This window comes from Ambystoma mexicanum, chromosome 4p, assembly GCF_040938575.1.
Source record: "Ambystoma mexicanum isolate Mex_15411 chromosome 4p, UKY_AmexF1_1, whole genome shotgun sequence".
Classification (NCBI taxonomy): domain Eukaryota; kingdom Metazoa; phylum Chordata; class Amphibia; order Caudata; family Ambystomatidae; genus Ambystoma; species Ambystoma mexicanum.
This window is the reverse complement of record NC_090927.1, coordinates 280518677-280539486: the sequence shown is the minus strand read 5'-3', so window position 1 is coordinate 280539486 and position 20810 is coordinate 280518677. Positions and strand designations below refer to the sequence as shown.

General features: G+C 42.4%; 1 protein-coding gene across 1 annotated transcript in view; it reads left to right on the top strand.

Moving 5' to 3' along the window:
- Positions 1-20810, top strand: part of LOC138453202 (adhesion G protein-coupled receptor F5-like) — a 1258340-nt gene that overhangs the window by 143198 nt on the left and 1094332 nt on the right. Inside the window, exon 2 of the mRNA XM_069605829.1 lies at positions 12245-12370. Within this exon, the coding sequence (XP_069461930.1) occupies positions 12266-12370 (105 nt within the window). The 5' untranslated portion in view covers positions 12245-12265. The remainder of the gene's footprint in view (positions 1-12244; positions 12371-20810) is intronic.

Genomic DNA, 20810 nt, shown 5'->3' with positions numbered 1-20810 from the left:
GGCGTTCCGCACGCCAGGTCTGACCCTGGCGGGCGGGACTGCACCCGCTTGCAGAGTTGTACTGTGCCGGTACGGAAACACTGGTGCCGGTAGGCTTACCCGCACCGGTGTTTCCGGACCGGCACAGTCGTAATGAGACGCACTGTCTTTTATCTCTGACTTTCTGCAACCCCAACCGTAACTTTATTGTCTACTCTCATCACAACAGCACAAGCTGTGCTAACAGGGTCTTTGCGCTTCCCTATATTCTCAAATATTTTAGACAAAAAAGAAATCTCCTGAATCAGAGAGCAGGCTTTCTAAAGCAAATTACACCAAAATAAAACTCTTTTCTGAAATGAAAATCATTGTACCTTATTGTATGCGGGGTGAAATACACAATTGTTATGTAATCAGTACATTTCCAAGCTCTGTCTACTGTGTCTGCAAAGCAAAAAGCAAATGATCCAGGCACGAAGTGTAGGCCCTGTGACATAACTTAAACTCCCAGAATTTATTAGAAATAACACTTTTTGAACCACCTGAAATTATAGTGGTTCAAAGTTTGAATTAATAAACTCGCCCAACCTTAATGATTATAGCACCTGAAATTGATTGTATGAGTAGGCTGGTGGCAATTGTAAATTGGTCTTGGCTACACCAGGGGGCAAGCAGATTTCCTGCTTTATTAACCCAATGTAACTTGATGTTAGCAATTGGGGTACTTATGTATTATCTTAGGTTCTTCTCTCAGCAATTCTGCTTTTGGACCATCTCTTTCTCCTGGGAAACCATGGGGCTGGCCTAAATGGTTGTTGTATACAAATGGCTCACTTTGTGCGCAGACCTGTATCCACTGATGTGGTTTGTACTGGGTAAGACCAGTCCTTTGCCCTGGGCTGGCTATTACAATGGCTTGGGAGCGGTCTTGAAAAGTTGGTGGTTTTGGAGCAAACTGATTGACTATGGCAGAAACCTTTGTTGTCTGGTTTGTGATTGGAGGACTGACTTAGGCCGTCGCATGAGTGTGTAGGTTTATCTATCAGAAAACTTGATGTACACCTCCCAAAATTTCTATAGTATGCCTAGTTCGATTATTCTTTGATCAGAACTATTACAAATTGCCTGAGCTTTCAAAATGTGTAATTTCCAACAGGGTTCAGAGCCATTGCTACCTTAATGGGGTAGCAGATTTGCATTATACTGAATTAGGCAACCACCATTAAAATAAAGATTGCTATTCATTTATTTGAAAACCTTGATTTTTTTTAAAGCAATGGCATTTGTTCAGAACATACACGTTTTTGTTCATTGACTATTTCAGTCCAACTGCGTTCCAAAAAACGAGCCTTATCAATAGAACCTAATTATCACTTACACACCTATCTAAAGAGAGGTTCTCTCACGGCTGCAGGCTGCGATTGTACTTCTAACCTGAGTGGGCAAAATCAGGAACTGATGATCCGGGGCCAAAAAAGAGCACTGCAAAGACCTCAAGGCGAGTTAAAGAACTCTAAAGAAGAGATACAGACAACACAAACATACCCAAGACGCACAAGTACGAACATTGAAGAGAATGGTTCCTAGAAGAGAAACCATAGATGTCACAGTTCAGTCCTAGATGGGCAAGAGCAGAAACAAAGGACCCTCCATCCTGAAGTCTTGAGGCAGAACCCATTGACCTTAATGGTGAAGAAAAGCTAAAGAAAGTTTGTCAGACACTTGAAGAGCCTGCATCATGGTGCCCCAAGAACTCCACCAAGAAAGTTACCATTCCCCCTAAATCATCAAGATCGGCAACAAACAATCGCAGTCTCACGGGAAACATGCAAAGATCTAGAGGGATGTTGAGATATGGAGTGGGCATCACAGAAATATCTGTACATCTTAACATCTAGTCTTATCGCAATAGTGACCCTACCATGGGCCATAGGTAAGGGTCCGACTAGGGAGAAATGGGACAGCTTTCTGGAAGTCTTCACACCAGGACAACATTACCCGGATCCTGCAAGATGGTTCAAGTGTTAGGAAATGGGTCAAGCAGCAGCAAAAGCCAGGCCCGACTTTTCAAAGACTTTGGTGCTTGCATTTCAAGTTCAAGTATCACATGCTTGAGGTCAGAGAAATGCAAAAAACACATTCAGAAGATTGGATCCATCTTTTCCCACTGGATCAAGGGGAAGTCATAAAGCACAGTTTATATCTTGTCATAGGACAGAAAGAGCATGTTGGGCAGGTCTTTCAGAGACCAAGAGATGTGGGTGCAGACCTTTTGTCATTCTTGGGCAAGCACTTCCTCATGGCTCAACAGGATTCAATCCCAGCAGTTGGCAAAGGGCCTCATTACAAGGTAGGCGGTAAGGGTTTACCGGTACCGGTAAGGGCACCGGTACCGGTAAACCCTTACCGCCTTACTACGAGGTCCCTTTGAGGGACCCGACCTTAACGGCTGATGTAGACCAGCCGTTAAAGTTGGGACCCGCAAAGGGACCTTGGTGCTAATTGTACCATAATTAGCCCCTTCCCCATTCCCATTGAGCCCTATGGGGCAAAAATGGGAATGGGGAAGGGCCATGGAGAAAGGGGGAGTTACCGCCCTACCAACCTTGGAATAGGGTGGTAATTCCCCTTTTCTCCATGGTGGTAACGCTATGGTACCGGCGGGAACCATGGTGCTAATAGCACCATGGTTTACCGCCTACCGTGTAACGAGGCCGTACTCATGCAGCGTATAAGACTATGGGCCTCATCACAAGTTGGGCTGTATTCCCAGCTGTAATACTGCCGACTGTAATAACCCTAGCACCGACTGGCCCAGTGGTATTACCACCGGATCACGGGTTGGGCCTTAACGGTAAATCATCATTCCTGATTGGGTCCATTGGATCCAATGGGGAATTTTTGGTGCTAATACTGCGGGCTACTACAGCCGGCTGTAATATCGCCGAAAAGAGGGATTTTCACCTCCAGAAAAACGCTGGAGGTAAAACAGCCGATTTAGCGCCCAACTCGTGATAGGGCCAGCCCTTAGATGCGGCGGTAATACCGTTACCACCGCATTTAAGGGCTACAGCCTATGGGCCTGATCACGACTTGGCCGTTACAGCCGGCGGTATTACCGCCGGCGGTAATAGTCCTACTGCCGAACTCCCCGGTGCTAATAGCGCCGGATCATGAGTTCGGCGGTAAAGTAATTCCCCATTCCCCATTGAGCCCATTCCCCATTGGGCTCAATGGGGAATTTTCGCGCTCTTACCGCCGGCAGTAATAGCGTGAATTTTCGGCGGATTTCCCCCAGCTCTGAGCTGGGGTGAAATCCGCCGAAGCCCTGATTCGGTGGACCCTTAAATCCGGTGGTATTAGCGCTACTGCCGGATTTAACGGTTACCGCCGAAGTCGTGATCAGGCCCATTTAAAAAGACCCTGGACCCATGAGCAGTGGCATGTGTATGTATTTCTGGTGCTGATTCAAGAGCTTGCAGGGTGTTGTCTAGGGGTTGCGATACAGTTCTATGACTGTTTATTTACATATTACTATAGGGCTCCAAGGCAGGCACTGTCAAGTTATCTGGTCAACACCACCGACTCTTATGGTCAAGACTGTCCCTCTCGCTGCTGCTATTGCTAACAGAAAATCACACAAACAGTTATTCTGGTCAGTGCTGCATGTCCCTTGTTTGTTCAGCTTCTCTTTTTGAGTTTAACGAAATCGTTGGCAATAGACTTGGTAGATAAGGAGATTAAGGTTTACAGGCTAATGGATGACTTGGCGCCATCAAACCATCTGGGCCTTCGACTTTCTCTGCAGCCTGCTCATACCAAAAGGAGGAGTCACCCCAGTAGCAGTGATTGAGCAGTGCCAACTTGTTAGATAACACAGAAAGCTGAGTGTCCATTCTGCACCGGGTCACTAAATCATGGCTCTGATAGTCCATGCAGATGTGTTTATGTGGCGAGCTGGTGAGGGAGGGACGGGATGTTGGGATATTCTTACTTTGGTCATCCATTCAGGGAGCTGATAAAATAAATCTTAACATCCTGTGTTGCACTTTTGAAAGTGTATTGCAGTGCAACTGTCGGAAGGCGCCTGAGGCTGAGCGTCAGTTGCATATCATGCTAAACACGCAACGCTTGAAATGGTTACATTGTGCTTTTTAAATATTCTTCCAGGTGCAGGTCACGTCATACCAACCCATCAATATCCAGACATCGCATTCTTCAAGTCCCCCGTGCATAGTGCAACACACATCAGCCTAGGCACTGCACAGGGGTTTGGGTCAAGAACTAAGTGGTGCCAGTAGTACATTTGACTGTGCAAGGTGAGTAGAAACAGCAACATGGTTTCTGGACTTGCTACCTCAAAATGGCAGAAACACTTGTAGCCCCTGACAGAAGCTTAGGGGCTTCAAACAAGACTACCGAACCCCGAGGAGTCCTAACAGTCCCGACATTAGTGTAGCCCTGTATCTTTTCCAGACCTAACAGCAACCCTAACTACAGCTGAGCCGTTGGGCCCTCATAACTAGATAAAGACCCTCCAAAAGCCCAGGGTTGATAAACTCTATAGTGAATTGAAAACTAGGGATAGGGCAGAGGATTTGGAGGATAAATATAGATATACTACAGAAACGTGCATGCTGCCTGTAGAGCACCGATGTAGCAGGCAACAGATTAGGAGGCCAGATACACTCACTTTTGAGCACTGCAGCCGGGGTTCCCTTCTGAGCTTCTGCCTGTCTAGCATGGGGCAGCTAGAGAGATGAGCCATAATGAGGAAGTGGCTGAAATAGCGACTGGTTGTTGGCTGTTGATTTCTTCACTGTGCACGGCTAGTAAGTGCGAGTTTTAGCAAATAGGTGGATGAGGGAGGGAGGGAGTGTTGGAGACAGGGAGCGGTGATTCAGGGGTGAATCATTGACTGCATTTGAAGATAGTTTGCAGGGACAAATATATGTTTCTTAAAGGACATGTACAATGGGAAAGAGTGGTGGTATCAGGTGGAGATGATAGAGAGTGGATCACTGGCACGTGAGAGTGTGGTGCAGGGTAGATGGGTAAATAGAGAAAGGTGAAATGACAAAGAATGGAGCTCATTACCATGCATGGGGTATCCCAGCTCTCCATCCAACCACAGATGGGCAACAAAGCAAAACTGCATGCTTTCTGGATTTCAAATAAGTAATAACTTCCTTCCAGCTCCAGTAATGAAAGGCCTCCTGTGTGTCAAATTGCAGCAGCAAGTACAACAACCATTTGGAAGTGTACTGCCATGAAACAGCACCAAACCAACTGCCTGGGAAAGGTTGCATGCCCGTTGAGAAACAGCAGTACTTTTTTACTTGAATTTAGGAAACATGTCCCCATTGAGATCTGGATGGAACTCAATGGGTAAGAATAGCGAGTGCCTAGCAAAAATCAAGCAGAATGTGAAGGGTTCTAAAAGCATAGGAAGAACACATTCTTCTGCCCTACACGTGACTCAGTGCTCCCATTATTTTGCACAGTCAGAATATGAGTGTTCTTAAAGTGCCAACATTGCCATACATTAGCACAGCCAGCATTCGTATGTTCTCTTACAGCGGCAATTTTCTGGAATATGTTGTTGGAACAGGCATCATAAAGTGATTTACAGTGGCAGTGCTGGAAAATATTTTGATGGCAAGATGTACCCCTTCTGCAGGAAAGGAATGGCCTATGGCACAGACACATTCCAGCTCACCTCATATTCCTTTGTTGGTTTTGTTGGGCTCTGATGGAAGGTTTTGTTCAGGTCAGGCTTAGAATGTTGCTTGGAGGGTTTTTCGAGTAACACTGTTCGATTGTAGCTGTTCATTGATGGAATTTTGCTTAATTTCTTGCTGTTTAATGTCTTTTTTTTTAATCTTTGTTTCAGTGCTTGTTCAGTGTGTTCATAGTCTCTTGTGAATTTCCACCATATGAAAATAAATAAACGGAACGTAGCCCTTTTACCTTTAATGTCTGGTTTAAAATCTAAAAAAGCAAAGCAAAAACTCAAGCTTTCTTCCTCTAATATCATCCCCTGCATGTTTGATGTTGTTTTCTCATCTGATATGCTCCTGGTTTGACATGGAGTGTTATAGTATAGCATTGGAATAAATTAGGATTTTCTTTTACTCGTTATATTGGGATTGTGCTTTGGTTCTTGGTGTTGATTAAGTGTTTTACACGTATGAGTTCTGAAGTTGTGGTCGCACACGGTTCTGAAACACCTTTGCCAATTCCCATTTGAGACTCTCATAGTCTGCGTGCAATTTCTGGATGGAGAAAGGGAAGAAGGGAGCTGGGGAGGTGGAGGAGGAGGATTCTGTTAAGATGGATGAGGAAGGGAATGCCCATGCTTTTGATCTCCGATGTTTTGCAGGCCCAGGCCAGGCAGCATCATAGATCACCCGAGTCATTGGGGGAGACTAGTGAGGCATAGGAAGGACATCAGAGAGTAAGGGAATAGGCAGGTCCAAAGGTGGAGCGATGGACTCCTGGCAAGGAGGCTGGGGTGGCCAGTACTCTTGTAGATGCCACCAAGTACTGGAGGAGCAGGAACATACCTTCCTTATGTGGGAGGAGGTGGTGGTGGCAGCAAGCAGCTTGAAGGGAAGAAATTGATGGATTGGGATAATTGAGGAGGTAGTGATCTCCATGTAACAGGTAGCACTGAAAAAGAGGAAGAATTCCATCAGCAGAAAGCTCTGGGGGATGACCAGCCTTTTGAGCTCCCACAAAAAGTGGTGGACCTACCGGATGGGAAGGAGTTTGTAGAAAACGGGGTCAAAGAGATGGCAGAGGGGACTCTTCCTGCACCTGCCAATGAAGAGGGGGCACGCCACGTACAGAGGGAGCACTATGAAGCAGAGTCTCAGGAGGATAGCTCAGGGGTAATGTGCTCGCCTTGGAAGAAAGATGACAAGGAGCACCACAGGTTCGATCCCTGGGTCCGCGCTTAGAAATCTCTGGGTATTAAGCGAGTTATAAAAACCCATTATATTGTAACTTCCGCCCCCTCGCCCCGCACAGCCCGCATGAACTGGGGTGTGGGACTATTTTGCCCTACCATCTGTGAATACCATGCATGGGTAAGAGACTGAGGTTTTCTGCATAGTGAAGGACTCGGAGAAGACGGTCAAGAGGGGACAGAAGCGAAAGGACAAGAGCCTCACCTATGGCTATGAGGAAACATGTTTGCTGGTGGTCCAAGAAAGTATACCAGGCAACTGAGCACTCTGCCTTGATGGAGCCTGTTATGTATTCCGAATAAACCTATCAACTGACTGGCTAGTGACCTGGGTGCCACCATCACTCCCTTCAGTTATGTTGAGATTTGAGATGGTCCACACACTTTCCATGGCCTGGTGCAGCACGGGTATGTTATGCCTAAACACCTGCGCCAGTCCGGCCTGAGGAATTGGTGCCAGTGGCACCAGCAACTGTGGCCAGACGAAGGCCCCTGTTGCTGGTGCCATGCCAACAAACTGCTGGGTGTGGTGCACCACTGACAGTGCCGATCTTGGGGCAGGATCCCCTAAAGTACACTGTGAGCCATGGAGGTAGCTTTTGCTTTCATTGTGGCAATCTGTTAGTCATGGGAACTGGAATGCATAGTGCTGTTGGGCAACCTCAGAGGGCATATGAAGCTCCAACAACCTTCCCTCCTGTGGAGCATTGTTCAGCGGGAGGTCGTGAGTGAGGCACTGGACTCACAGGTAGACTCCCAACCTGCGAGAGCGACACCATCTGTGTGGGAGCTGGAGAACCTTAAGAAACACTCTGTGGGAAATCTTGGTATCGTTAGTGGGTGAGCCCTGTGAAAAAACCCAAGCACATTAGTGGGTAGGTGCACCCTATGAATAAACCTGAGAGCATTAATAGGTGACTGCCATTGTTGGGAGACACTGTGAACCTTAGTGGATGACTGCACCATGTGACTAAACCATAGAACGTTAAGAGGTTGCTGCACTGTGTGGGAAATTAGGATAACCTGAACGGGTAGCTGCATCCTCTGAAAAAACAGAGAACTTTAAATGGCGGCTGCATCCTGGGAGAAGATCACGAGCACCTTAATGGTAGATGTTCCCAGTGTGAGAGTCTGAGAACCTTGGTGATTGGTGATGAACTCTGAAAAAAATAGAGAACTTCAGCAGATGGCTGTGCCCTGTGAAAAATTCCTGAGAACCTTAAGGGCGGCCTGTGCCCTGTTGAAGCGCATGTGAACTTTTGACAGGTTGTGTATTTATCATTAAAGAAAACCATGAATAGAACACCTAACTTGCACAGTCGAACTGGCATGTGTAAGTGAGCAACTGGTTAGGCCTCTCGTCACTATTACAGCTGCCTATTTCCCAACCACACACCACAAATCAGCATCATGCGCCGGCTGTGGATAGATGCCATTCCACTATCTTCCACAGGGAAGTTAATGTTCAGTCTCATAAATGTCAGTGTTTTCACCATTTGGCACTGGAGGTTTCTCCTGTGGTCAGACAGCCCCAGTGTTACTTAATCCTCTCTGACTGCAAACTGGTCACGAGCAGCTGGAGATTCAGCCCGCTGCTTGCACAAGTGCCATGTGTGTTATCAATAGTGTAATGGCTCATCATCTCTTCCCATGAGTGCAGTGTCCAGTAGATGGACATCAACCATCTGGGCAGCTGTCTGTCTGGTGTCTGTTGCCGGCTCATCAGTATAGAAAGATAGTTGACCTAAGATGCCAACAAATGGCATAATCCCGGATTAGGCAGTTGTACACCAGTCAACGGATTAGATACAGGAAAGGACTGAGGTGGTTAATGTGTGTTTCTTTAAACACAGCAGCTGTGAGAAATTGATACAGTGTATAAACACAGAGCAATTAGGCGAGTGTGCTTAAAGTTTTATTTTTTTCCATTTCATTTGAAATAGTGATTTTGAAAAAGGAGATGCGTGGTTCCCTGCCAATAGTGACCTATAGGTTTTCAGTCACCAAACCTGTGGTGAATGCCTCATACGATCCCCATTTATCATGTTGAAAGGTGACGCAGAGGCCTGTTAAGTAACCAATAAGGTATTTAATGAGTTGTAGACTCATTTCTTTCTCTTGCTAACTCTTTGCATATAAATTAAGAAGGAGCAGTTTAAGATCATTTCTGTCTTTTCTGATGAAGTGTTTATGAGACTGTGTAACAGCCATAGTTATTTTGGCAATATATTTCACTTCACTTGTGGAGGTTGAGAAGTCTTAGGTAATGATGTTCTACTGTTTTTCCCTGTAAGAGCACTGTAGGTTGCACAATGCCTGTGATGTTGGCATAGGAGTACACCTTGTGATGAGAACCAGGGATTGATAAGTGGACATACATGTGCCACTTTGATTCAATGAACGTCTGTATGGTGAATACATGAGGAGGAATCTACATGTATGTTATACCAAGTTTGCATGACGATCATACACCAACTGCCTAATTTTTTAATTTTAGACTTCAGTGTCAACCGTTAATTAAGATTTTAACCCAAACATGTTATGGTCCTGAAGAAGGCTGGGGTATGAAAATAAATAGCTCATCATCCAAAACCATAGTTGACAATTTTTTAGTAGTAAAATAAAATTGCCATTTTGTAATTGGAAAATGAAATCAGTAGCTTAACAGAGGGATTCACGAGTATCTTGTACTATATAAATGAAATGTTTAACCGAATGTTGGAAGAGATGTATAATTAAATGTATTATGATATATGCTAAATGGTAAATATTATATGTGTGTATGAATGTTTATTTTTTCTTAGGCTAGGCTGGTTATTGATTGTGAATATTAATGTTATTAATTGTGAAACACATATTTGATGGTGCGGATGTGTTAAGAATATTATTTTGTGCTGCTTAAAATTGGATTGAAGAGTGATTATCTCTATATTCCCCCATCTGTATGTGATTTCCCATCTGTTTTTCTAGAGGCATGAGTCACTGTGAGGGTCTATCACATGTTTTCCTCCTTGGAAGCTGCACTGGCTCTACTCACCGAGCTTTAAGCAGGTGTCAGTGATGTACTGGCCACTGATGCCGTCACTCTTGAGCTTGATATTCCTGGTGTGGTTGCCATAAATCGGGTAGGTTGGTGTTCCTCCTGCTGTCTGCGTTCTTTCTACAACGGACGTTACAAAGTGCTGCAGAAAAGCATCCTTGCCTATTTGCACTGTGCCTCCAACTTGGGATGTGGGCTGCGAGTCTGCCTCCCCCGATACATGAGGATGAAAAACAGACACTGTTCCTTTGAAACATGGGTCTATAAAAGAAGCCAGGATGTACCCAATGTTACCTTTAAATTGAAATACCCATGGATGACCATGAAAGTTACAAATCAGGTCCGTCACTGGCTGTGCTGCATCAGCATGACGTGCAAAGCACAGGCCCTCGCTATATAGCTCAGTCAGGTTCACTAGGAGGAGAATCTCAGTCAGGCATAGATTGCAATGGCTGACCCGCCAAGTGGCCTCCTCGAAAGGCCATCACATGGAGTAGACATTAGACAGCAGCTGCCACCTGCACAGTTCATACAAACAACCCTACTTAGAGCTCTGCTGCGATCTGTGATGACATTGCACTGCTCATGTAACCCTTTCAACATGTGCAAATTAAAGTTCTGCCTAGGGCTTCAGCTTGTCCAGAGGCAAGTTGTGGTGCAGAGCCGTTTTGGTGTGATAAGCCTGGCCGATATTGGAGCTGATATTCCGGGCCACACCAAACATTTCTTTCACTGGCTCGCAATTGCTGATTACATGTGTGCCAAGGAGGTGAAGGACACAGAAATTATATGTACATCTGATCTATTAACTGCTGCAACAATGGACAGATTGCAAACCATGAAGCCTTTGCCTCCACCTCCTCTACCACCTCCCAGATGTCAACTCCCCTGTGGCTTCTGCTCTGAACCCTCGCCTGCACAATGTTGCTAGATGTTGTATTGCATACATATTCTGCCATTTTGCCCCCTGCAAGGCACCTTAGAACTATTTCACAAAGGAAAGGTCACCCAGTGTGCTATGATGGGCATATAGGCAGTTACCTCCCCACTCATCCACAATTTCATACAGAAGTGGATACTTTGCCTCTTGGCCTGCTGCAGTACCCACCTGTTATCAGTTGTCTTGTTTTACAATTCTGGTACTGATTTGCAGGCGAACAAAACATCAGCTGGGAGCTTCCACTGTGCTCAGCTTTTTCCGTACGCTAATGGAAACCAAGATTTTCTACAAAAGAATAGGACAAGTGGTCCATTTTAGTCAGGTTAGCATTGAACAGCCACTGTCTGCAAAGGATGGACATCACTGCATGAGATGGACACTGACAGATGTGTCATCCACCTCCTCTATTCTCTGCTGCACTGCACCCTCCCAGAAACTTCAGGCATGTGACCACTTCACTAGTAGGTTGCAGAGATTCCTATCTCCTTCTGCTCCTCCTTCAAGGTGTCACCTGATGGCACATGTGTGTAGTGCATTCATTTTAAGAGAAAGACATAGACTGGTGTGCAAAGTGGAAAAGATTTTCACCTCATTCAGAGAAATGTAAAATGGCCACTTGTCGGCAGCTGCAAAGAAAGAAAATGATACAACAGCATGCTCTTGAAAGGTTTGCAATTCTATACACAACTATATTATGTATGTACAGTGGGTGTGCCTAGATAGGATTATGAGAATACAACATACCTTGCTACCAAGTTGCCCCTGATCCAAACATTCATAAGACAAATTTGGATCATGAGCAAAGTGATGCAGCCCGTTTTTAATGTTTAAAGTTTTCCCTGATATGTATTTACATTTCTCAAAATGTGACACACATTTCAGGGAAAAATCCATGTGTAGAATTTGTTCTCACCTTTTGGCTTTCTTTATTCTGGGGGTTGGCACCTAAACATCTTCTTTCTTAGATGTGTATTTGTTCTTGCCTGTGACTTGCAGCACATGCAGCTGGTGAGATCAAGCACATGTGATTCTTTGTAAATCACAATGCAGTCTCAAAATGCACATGGCCGTAGCTGCAGTCTGCATATCTCACAATTTGCAGCAATAATTCAATGTTTTGTGATTAGGCCAATAGTTTCTGCATCAATGTAGGGGGTTTAATCCAATGATCCACAGGTTCCTGCCATTTTCTGCCATTCCTTCAACTACACCTTTAACTCAAGCTATGCATCAATGTACAGAAAAGTTGTTTACTCTTCGTTGAGACATATTGTGCATATTTTGTAACATAGAGTTTCTTTACCTTATCTTACAGTGACATACAACAGACTGGAAAATGAGATCATGTTGGATATTCATAATCTGTCCTTTATGTATTTCCTTGAATTCACCTTCGACAAGTGCACTAGACTGGAGTCTAGATTCGCTATACTCATCAGTGGTAAGTAAACTTAAATCACAATATACTGCAAGGATGTGTAGCTTATTACAAAGTTTTAGTTTCTTTTTACTGTCTTCTGTTACTCGTATTGGGCGTCAGGGAAGAACTATGCATGTTTCTGGATGAAGCTGCTGTCTGCCAAGTTCCACAAAATTCGTCAAAAATCCAGTATCTACCTATGATAAGTAAAAAATGGTGAGACCTCATGCTGATAACTTATTTGTGACTCAATGGGTATATGCCATCCTGATGTTGGTTGCTCTTGCTCCAAATGATGGAATAGGTAGTATTGTCTCACTATAAAACATTGTGAGCTAGCATAATGTGAGAGCTAAAAAGAAATGTGCAGAGAGATATCCATCAAGAAATGTTGTCCAACAATGATGTTCATTTAAAAAGGTGTGGCGGATATAAGACAAGATTTATAAAGCAAACTAGGAATGTTGAATCCTATGATTGGATCTTATTTATTCTGCTACATTACTCATCAAGCAGAGCACAGAGCAACTGCTTGCCACTTGTACTTATGCATGAGCATGAAGTACATTAACTATTTTTATAACTGATTATCACTGCAGAATGTCCTGTTTTAATATGATCTCCAGTTCCAGACAGGAGAAGAGAGAGATGACTGGCAAGGCGTGAGAAGGTTTAAAGAGTGCTAATGGAATAAAAAAAAATGATTTAGTGATATGACTTGTGAACCAAACCGTTCACACATTAAAAAACAGTTAAGAAATATTCAATTATTCATGATATAAAACATTAAAACAAAAAGACCTGAAAACAAATACTGTAAATATCTAGTGAAAGTGCCAAACTTTAGAACACATACACCATTTTCATACAATCACAATTCATGGACATTTGGGAATAGGTGAGATAAGAATCCAATTATAGTTAGAATCAACAGTATTTGTGTTCCAGTCAAAATCTTGCTCCAAAATTCTGACGGGGCCTAAGAATTCAAATGTATCAAAATAGCAATGTCTCGGAGAGCGCAGATGTATGCATTCTACTTACAAATGGTTAAGTGTTTCCTCTTGTTTCACTCAATTTTCAAGCATGCCCCTACTATTTCATTAGTAGGAAAAAGATTAAACCAATGTCTCAAGCAAAATCTTGAAAACTAATTTCTCCAAAAAGAATTTGGGAATGTTGTCCTTTATAATGGTACCATATGAATTTTGTTCTGTTTTCCCTTGTGTTACACAAGTCATAGTAACAGCATTTCTTTTTCACCTCAAGAGGATAGGTAACCAAGCTCTCAAGAGTAATATCAAACATCTGCAAAATTGAGTCAAAATAATGTGCCCAAGAAGTAAGTTCTACATTAGAAAACTTCCTCAGGGAAGAATAAGGAACACAAAACATTGAAGTCCCTGAACAGACAAATATCTTCTATACAGGCATAGCATTTTACATCTGACAAAGGACTGCAATGATAATAAGCCCAGCTCATACCGTATAGTTACAAGGGGAACATATTTTAGAAAAATATAGACCTTTCTCTAAAAAGGAAAAACAACCCTAATGAGAGTTTATCCTTTTGGCCTGTGTTGCTAAAAGTATGGTTTTAGCTCAAATCCAAGCCTAAGATTTCTTAACGTATCTCCTTATTATTGGAAACCTACATACTTTATAGAGTTAACTATTTACAGGTTTGTATGACTTAAACTCCAAGCAAATTTGGTCTTATTTGTAAAAGGGGATATAATCAGTATCTTAGTTTTAGCCAGATCAATTTCAAGGTCTTTGTCACCTACATATTTTTCGAGAGTTGTTAGTTGATGCTGCAGGCCAATAGGGGTATAATCAAAAAGCACTATGTTGTTCACATACATTAACCAACCTACAGAGGAGAGGCCAGTTTTAGGAGGGAATGATCTAATCTTATTAAAAGCATCCCAATGTCTGATATAAATAGATTAAATAAAGTCGGGGCCAGGATGCAGCCCTGTTGCAATCCTCTGACTGTTGGTATGAGCAGGCCATCAGTGTTCAATTTAACTTGAACCTTAGTGTCCATATTGTGGTGGACAGGATCGGGCCCCTTCCCAAAGGGCCCCCTCGGCTTCAGCCTCAGTTTGCAGCAATTAAGGAGATCAGACACAGACTGGTGGTAAACCAAGCTTCTTGTATTAGATAGCAAATACACAGCATACAGAGTGATCAGATGATCAGCAGGGCACACAGCAGGACAAGTGTCCCGGAAATTGGCACACAGACCTCTCCCGGGACCACCCCTAGAGCGCAGGTTATATAGCATATCATAAGCAATCACTAATATATTATAGTACTTTCACAATGAGGGTATTACTTGGCATGATATTGCAGACATTTGGCAAGAACTGTCGACATCTCACTTGTGACCTTGTGCCACACCCTTGCTGCAACATCATGTTGTATTAAGGATATGCAGCATTCGCAGAAACCCTCCTGTTATCTCCCATATATGGTGCTAATGCTGGACTTGTAGAGAATAAATGGAATAGAAGGTCTGACGTGTCGTGAGCATGTCCGGGGTGCTACGTGCAGATGGAATATCTGGGGCCTAAATGTATATGAGAGAGTCTAATATAGTATACCATAGTTTAGCATAGCATCACATAACATTCCTGCATAACATAGCATAATCCTAGCATAACATAGCATTGCATAACAATCCTGCATAACATAGCATAGCATAATAATCCTAGCATAACAGCATCGCATAACAATCTGGCTTAAGATAGTAACCAGTGAGGTAGGATAAGCCCATTTCCGAAGCATTTGCCAAAGTGAAGATCTGTTTACACAATCAAAAGGCCAAATAAATTGGTTGTTGTTGATTAAAATATTCCATCTATAGGAGTTTCGAAATAAGCCATTTAATGAGGTGCCTAAACCTTTCTTAAATCTTGGCTGATGAATGTGGAATGTACCAGTCTCAGGCACCAAATGTTCCAAATGCGTTGCTGTAACAGCATAATGTCAAACCTGGCTAAGAAGCCTAAAAAGCCTGGGTCATGCATTTGTCTTTCCAAACCGGCAATGTTGCATGATAGAATGAAAATACTATACCCCAATGCAGTAGCCGCGAAAGGGTCACATTTAAAGGCTGGCCCATAGACATGTAAACAAATGTTAGAGCAAGTTGTTTACCACTATCCTCTGAACTGATTAGATGGAACCGTAGCAAGGCGCAGGATTCATTTCCATTCTTTCATCGCAGCGGAAGTACGGTGGATGATTTAAACCATTTTCAATTGTTTTGCCCCATTTTGGAAAATTTAAGAATAAAGTACCTTCTTCCATTATTCAGGCTATATAATGTTAGAATATTAAAGGGGGCACTTTTATTTTCTCTTCGTTGTTGAATTGTAGCTCATTCTTTTTATGGTTTTATTGAAAGTGCCCTAGCCTTTAGAAATCACAATGTTTTTAATGTTGTATCTTAGTGTGTGTTTTTGTATTCTAAGTTGGTTTGTACTGCTTTGACTTTTATGAAATTGTTCTTTCAAAAAAAGTTTTTAAGTAAGTACCCTAAAAGGTATACTCTTATCAAAAATGTAAGATGAGGCAAACATGTATTCAAGTGTTGTTTTAAATGATCCTCATGACCATGTGAAATTGGAAGGGATGTCGCCTTTGATATTGCCATTCAATTTGTGAAACCCCACGATGTCATTAAAGCAAGCCAAACAACCCCTCATTGAAAGGCTTCTTTAGAACAATGAGCTGAAGGCTGAGGTAGTCTGCTTTAGGGTTGTGGCAAAAGCAGTTTAGATGTCCCACTTATAACACACTATTTGAGTCACAAAGATTCAACCATTTAGAAATGAGCACCAATAACCGTTTGATACATTCTTAGTGGATTCCAATGCACGTTCATTACTTGCGAAAAGTTCAATCCTTGATAAACCTATTCTAGCCCTACTGCATGTATGAAGGGATTTGAATCAATCCAATTAGTGAAAGTGATACTAATTCCATTTCTAACGCCAATCACAAGGCCACCATATGGATGTCCTTTTGGTCCTTTGGTTGCTAGGTTTAGTATTAGTGTACAACCATCCAGAAGGGGTTGTCTCTCAGCCACACCTCTTGAAATGGAAAACCATCATAATTATCAATGCAGAAATAAATGTTAAACAATTCTTAACAAATGAGGCCTAAAGATGCTGAATATTTGCTAAATTATTCGATGTTGATGATTGAAGAGCTTTGGTCAACCAAGTCCAGTCGTACGTATTAATTTTGATTCCCAAATAAGTGTTATCAGTGTAAATTACCTTTCTACCTGATGGAAACTAGTATCACAGCAAATCTGCAGAGGTGACTCAAATACTTGAGTAAGTAGGCCTATTGCAAAATGTGTCTGCAAGAGCAATCTTCACTTCATCGCATTTATCTTTTTCAAACAATTCGTAGCAAATTGTTAATAAACTTGGGGCCACCGATAATTTTTCTGAAATAATCTCTGAACGAACATGCAAAATTACACAATCAAATCTGGTATTATTAGAAAATTCACCTTGGTCAAAAACTCTAGATGTCAGAGAGCCTAAACATGGGATGGCATCTAGCTGATATAGACAATTAGATCTGTTAAAGATCACGTTATCATCAGATGCTAGAACACTTTCCAATAAGAGCTATAGGGAGAAACACTTACTGGCTGATTCATGATGATCATTGGTTTAGGTTTGAATTAATTTATTAATTCATCTTTTATAACACTCTTAATACTGGAGACCAATCTTTAAGCACAGGACCAGGATTCAAACCTGTGTTGCTGTGCTTTGTATTGCTTTCAAGACAAATGTGTTGCCCCCGAACAATCCTGATGGCCCCAATTATGTCCTTTCTGCTTGTAGAATTAATCAGATGTGGTCTTTTTTGTTCTAAGGTTTGAAATTCAGTTTTAGTACCCAGTGGAAATGAAGTTGTTCCTTTTTTACCTCCCTCTTTTTATTGTATCTATTTCAGGCTCTATAAGATTTCCTTTGTGGGAGTACGTTGATACATTTTGCAAAGTTCCGAAGCCACCTACCTGATAAGACTAGTTTTACATGACTAGAGTCGTTAACATTTCCCTGCAAAGATTGCAGAGTATTATTGTAAAATATCATGGCTATTGGTGGATTGCAGATAACTGGTGATTTCTTATTGTTTTTACTCTTATATTTCTTTGTTTTGGGGGTGGGGCACTTCCGAAAAACTCTCTGCTTTCACAGCTATGGACTGTAAATTACGTGAACATTTTCTTGACCCAAAAATGTTGCTTATCAATGAGGTTTTCAAGTTTTTTTTATTTTATTTTACCTTTGGTTTTGACTGCACACATCTTTTTTACTTTTGAAAGAACAATGAATAATTTAAATTACCAGGAGTAGGTTGATGAGAATCAATTGGTTGGTAATCTTCTATTCAACCCTTATTGATGACATCAGAAGACAAGAGATTAGTTGGTTCTGGAATGGATAAAGAGAAACATTGATTATACAACTCCTCCCGTGCATTATAAATGATGTGATCAGGAATCACTGATGTATTGACTGCAGAGCCCGCAGGTCTAGAAGAACTTAGTCGCAGACTAACGCAGGCTAAATAGATCCGTCTATAAAAAAATCAAATAGAAAGTTTTTATTGATACTCTTTCTTCTTTTTGATTATCATTAATATTCTTAGAACGGCAAACCAGAGTATTAAGAACAAAATTTAAGTGCTGACAATGAGGATGGGCCAAAGGTTGTATGCTGTTGGGAACCGTCGATTGGATGAGGGTAGAAAAGAGGAGGTGTGGATGGTTGGGAATAAAATCTCCCATCGTTGGAGTCTTGGAATAGAGCTGGTGACTGAGGATTAGCAGTAGCAAAGCCGCTGGACAGGGCTATCCATGTTGCTTAATAGATGGCTTTTAGGACTTTTTGCCTCAATTGAGTCATTAAGAAGCATGGTAATCAACTCCTCTTTAAGAATTTCAGTGTTACCACACAGCTTGTTATCTTTAGGCATTGGAGGTTTGCTAGTCTCATTATGGGCCAAGAGCGCATCCTCAGTTATTCGAGCCAACTGGGAATGCTGAGCAGACATAATCCCATCTTTGTCTTTTTTGCTAAGAAAGGAGTACATTTTTTAGGCCTCTGCCAACGTTGATGTGCTTTTTCTGTGAAAGGGAGCTGGATTAGAACATGTTGCCCACACCAGACCTACCACAGGTGAAAACGTAGATTTGGTGCCTAAACTTGAGATAGCACAGTCTAAGACACCCACAGCGGTAATGGCCAAAGGCCCCAATTTACTATGCAATTACGCAATGAAAACATTGTTACAGGATTCTACACAGCCAAAAATAGAGAGCAAGGGAATTAGACTTAAGAACAGACTCAACCGGGCACCCCTGGAAAGGTGGCTTCAGAGTTAATTGTCTTTATTCTCTTTAATCAAAGTCTATATTTGAAGTGGGGCACACAATAAGGTAGCAACTTCTTTGTATGGTCATGGTTTGCACTTCTTTGAGCAGACTACCAGCGGTAGTCCGCCGCTGACTCACAGCTATAGATGCTCCTCCTCATCCAGGTAACACAATGGTAAACAGACCACCAGTAACATAGCTCAACAGGTAAGTGAAAGCTGCAGCTGAATGTTCTTCGTTGCACACTTTTGCACAGTGCTGCATGCTGGGTGCTGGCCTTATAGACGTTCCTATTTTCTGAGGTAACACAATGTAAAATAGATTCTCAATAACGTGGCCCTACGGGTAAGTGGAAACTGCAGCTGCCTGCACTTCGCAGGAGCTCTTCTGTGCAGTGCTCCATGCTGGGTGCTGGCCTTATAGATGATCCTTCTGCTCCAGGTAACACAATGAAAAACAGATGGCTAAAACAGGTAAGTGGAAGCTGCAGTTGACTGCATTTCATTGCTGCACTTCCGCATCTATTAATAGCATCATCAATATGTAAACATTATATTGCTCTCTCATTATAAATATGTTTGTTTGTTTTGTTTGTTTTTATTATTTATAATGCGCAACTGTACCCGGGGGTATCATGGCGCAGCCTTTACAAGAATATTCGAAGCTTGGTTACAGTACAAAGAATATACATAATACAGGAATAACTACACCAGTGTTATATACAAGTCAGTGGGAGGCCTACAGGCCATTATATACAGGTAGGCAAGGCACACAAGCAGGTAAGCAGGAAGGCACATGTAGTTACAATTTGTACAGGTGGTGCTGGGCACTTCATGGTCTTAGTGGGTCTCGCTTTTCAACCATGAAATTAAAACTACACAATCAAGCCAACTGAACCTTTCTATGACTTGTGCATACTTTATCTCACAAGAAATGTTTCCCATATATCCTGTGTTAGTGTTTCTTTTCACGTCTTGGTATATTTAGCATTTCTGACTTTCATTGAGCTGGCAAACTGGTTCAAACTTTCCAATTGTGAATAAAGTCATTGTAATGCGTTTTAAAACCACGTCTTGCCAAGAACATGTCCAGTAAACGAAGGAGGTCTGCTCGGAGGCGGGTACACGGAATCCGGGATGCAAGACAGGAAAAGGAGGAAGGGAAGATAGAAGGAGGAAGCGAGGGCGGGGAACCAGGAAACAACAGAGTTCAGCGAAGGCGAACTACGGAGCACACGTCTAGCCACAGCAGTCAGTAGCGTTGAGACGCACTGGTATACAGCGTTCTGTATTTAATGGCATTGTTGGAAGTACAGCAGAGTGTAAACCCTGATGTGTCAAGGACCAGGAAGTCCAAAGGGGGCGCGTCCGACGGTTCATGACAGTATCATCCTCTCGCTGCACTCATAGGGGAGATAAGTTGTGGTTCAAAAACAGAAAAACGCCTATCTTTTTAAGTTGTTATTAGGACCTAAATGCAGTTAATTCTGTATGGTTACAAAATACAAATACTTTTCAAATACCATATGAAAGTTAATTGAATTAACGTTGGTTCATATCAGAAAAGTTAGAAAACAGAATGGTGATTGTGAAATAATGCGCTGTGTGACATTCCGTAACTAAGGCCAAAACTACTGACGACATGTGCACTGCAAGCTGAATCAAGATGGAAATCACCCATCAAATTGAATAGTGTTTTGTTTTGTTTATTTTGATTTATAAAGACATTTTTACCAAACCATTCTGCATGTTTACAAAAAACTGCAACAATGTACACTGGAAGATAATGTCCATCAATATGAGACAGCATCTTTAGCTGAGAGGGAAAAGGTGAGATTTAAGTGACAGTAGCAAGAGAGGGTGTTTGGTTGTCAGCCAATGAAAATGGCCACAAATGGGATGGGCTCTGCCTAAAAGCCCTTTCAGCATCACGTTTTTGTGATCCCAAAATGCCTTATGTGCCATGCCTGGGATTGTGACTGCATAAAGCTAGCGCAGAGGTAATCAATAGCATGCATCCATAGGCTACTCCGGAACTATT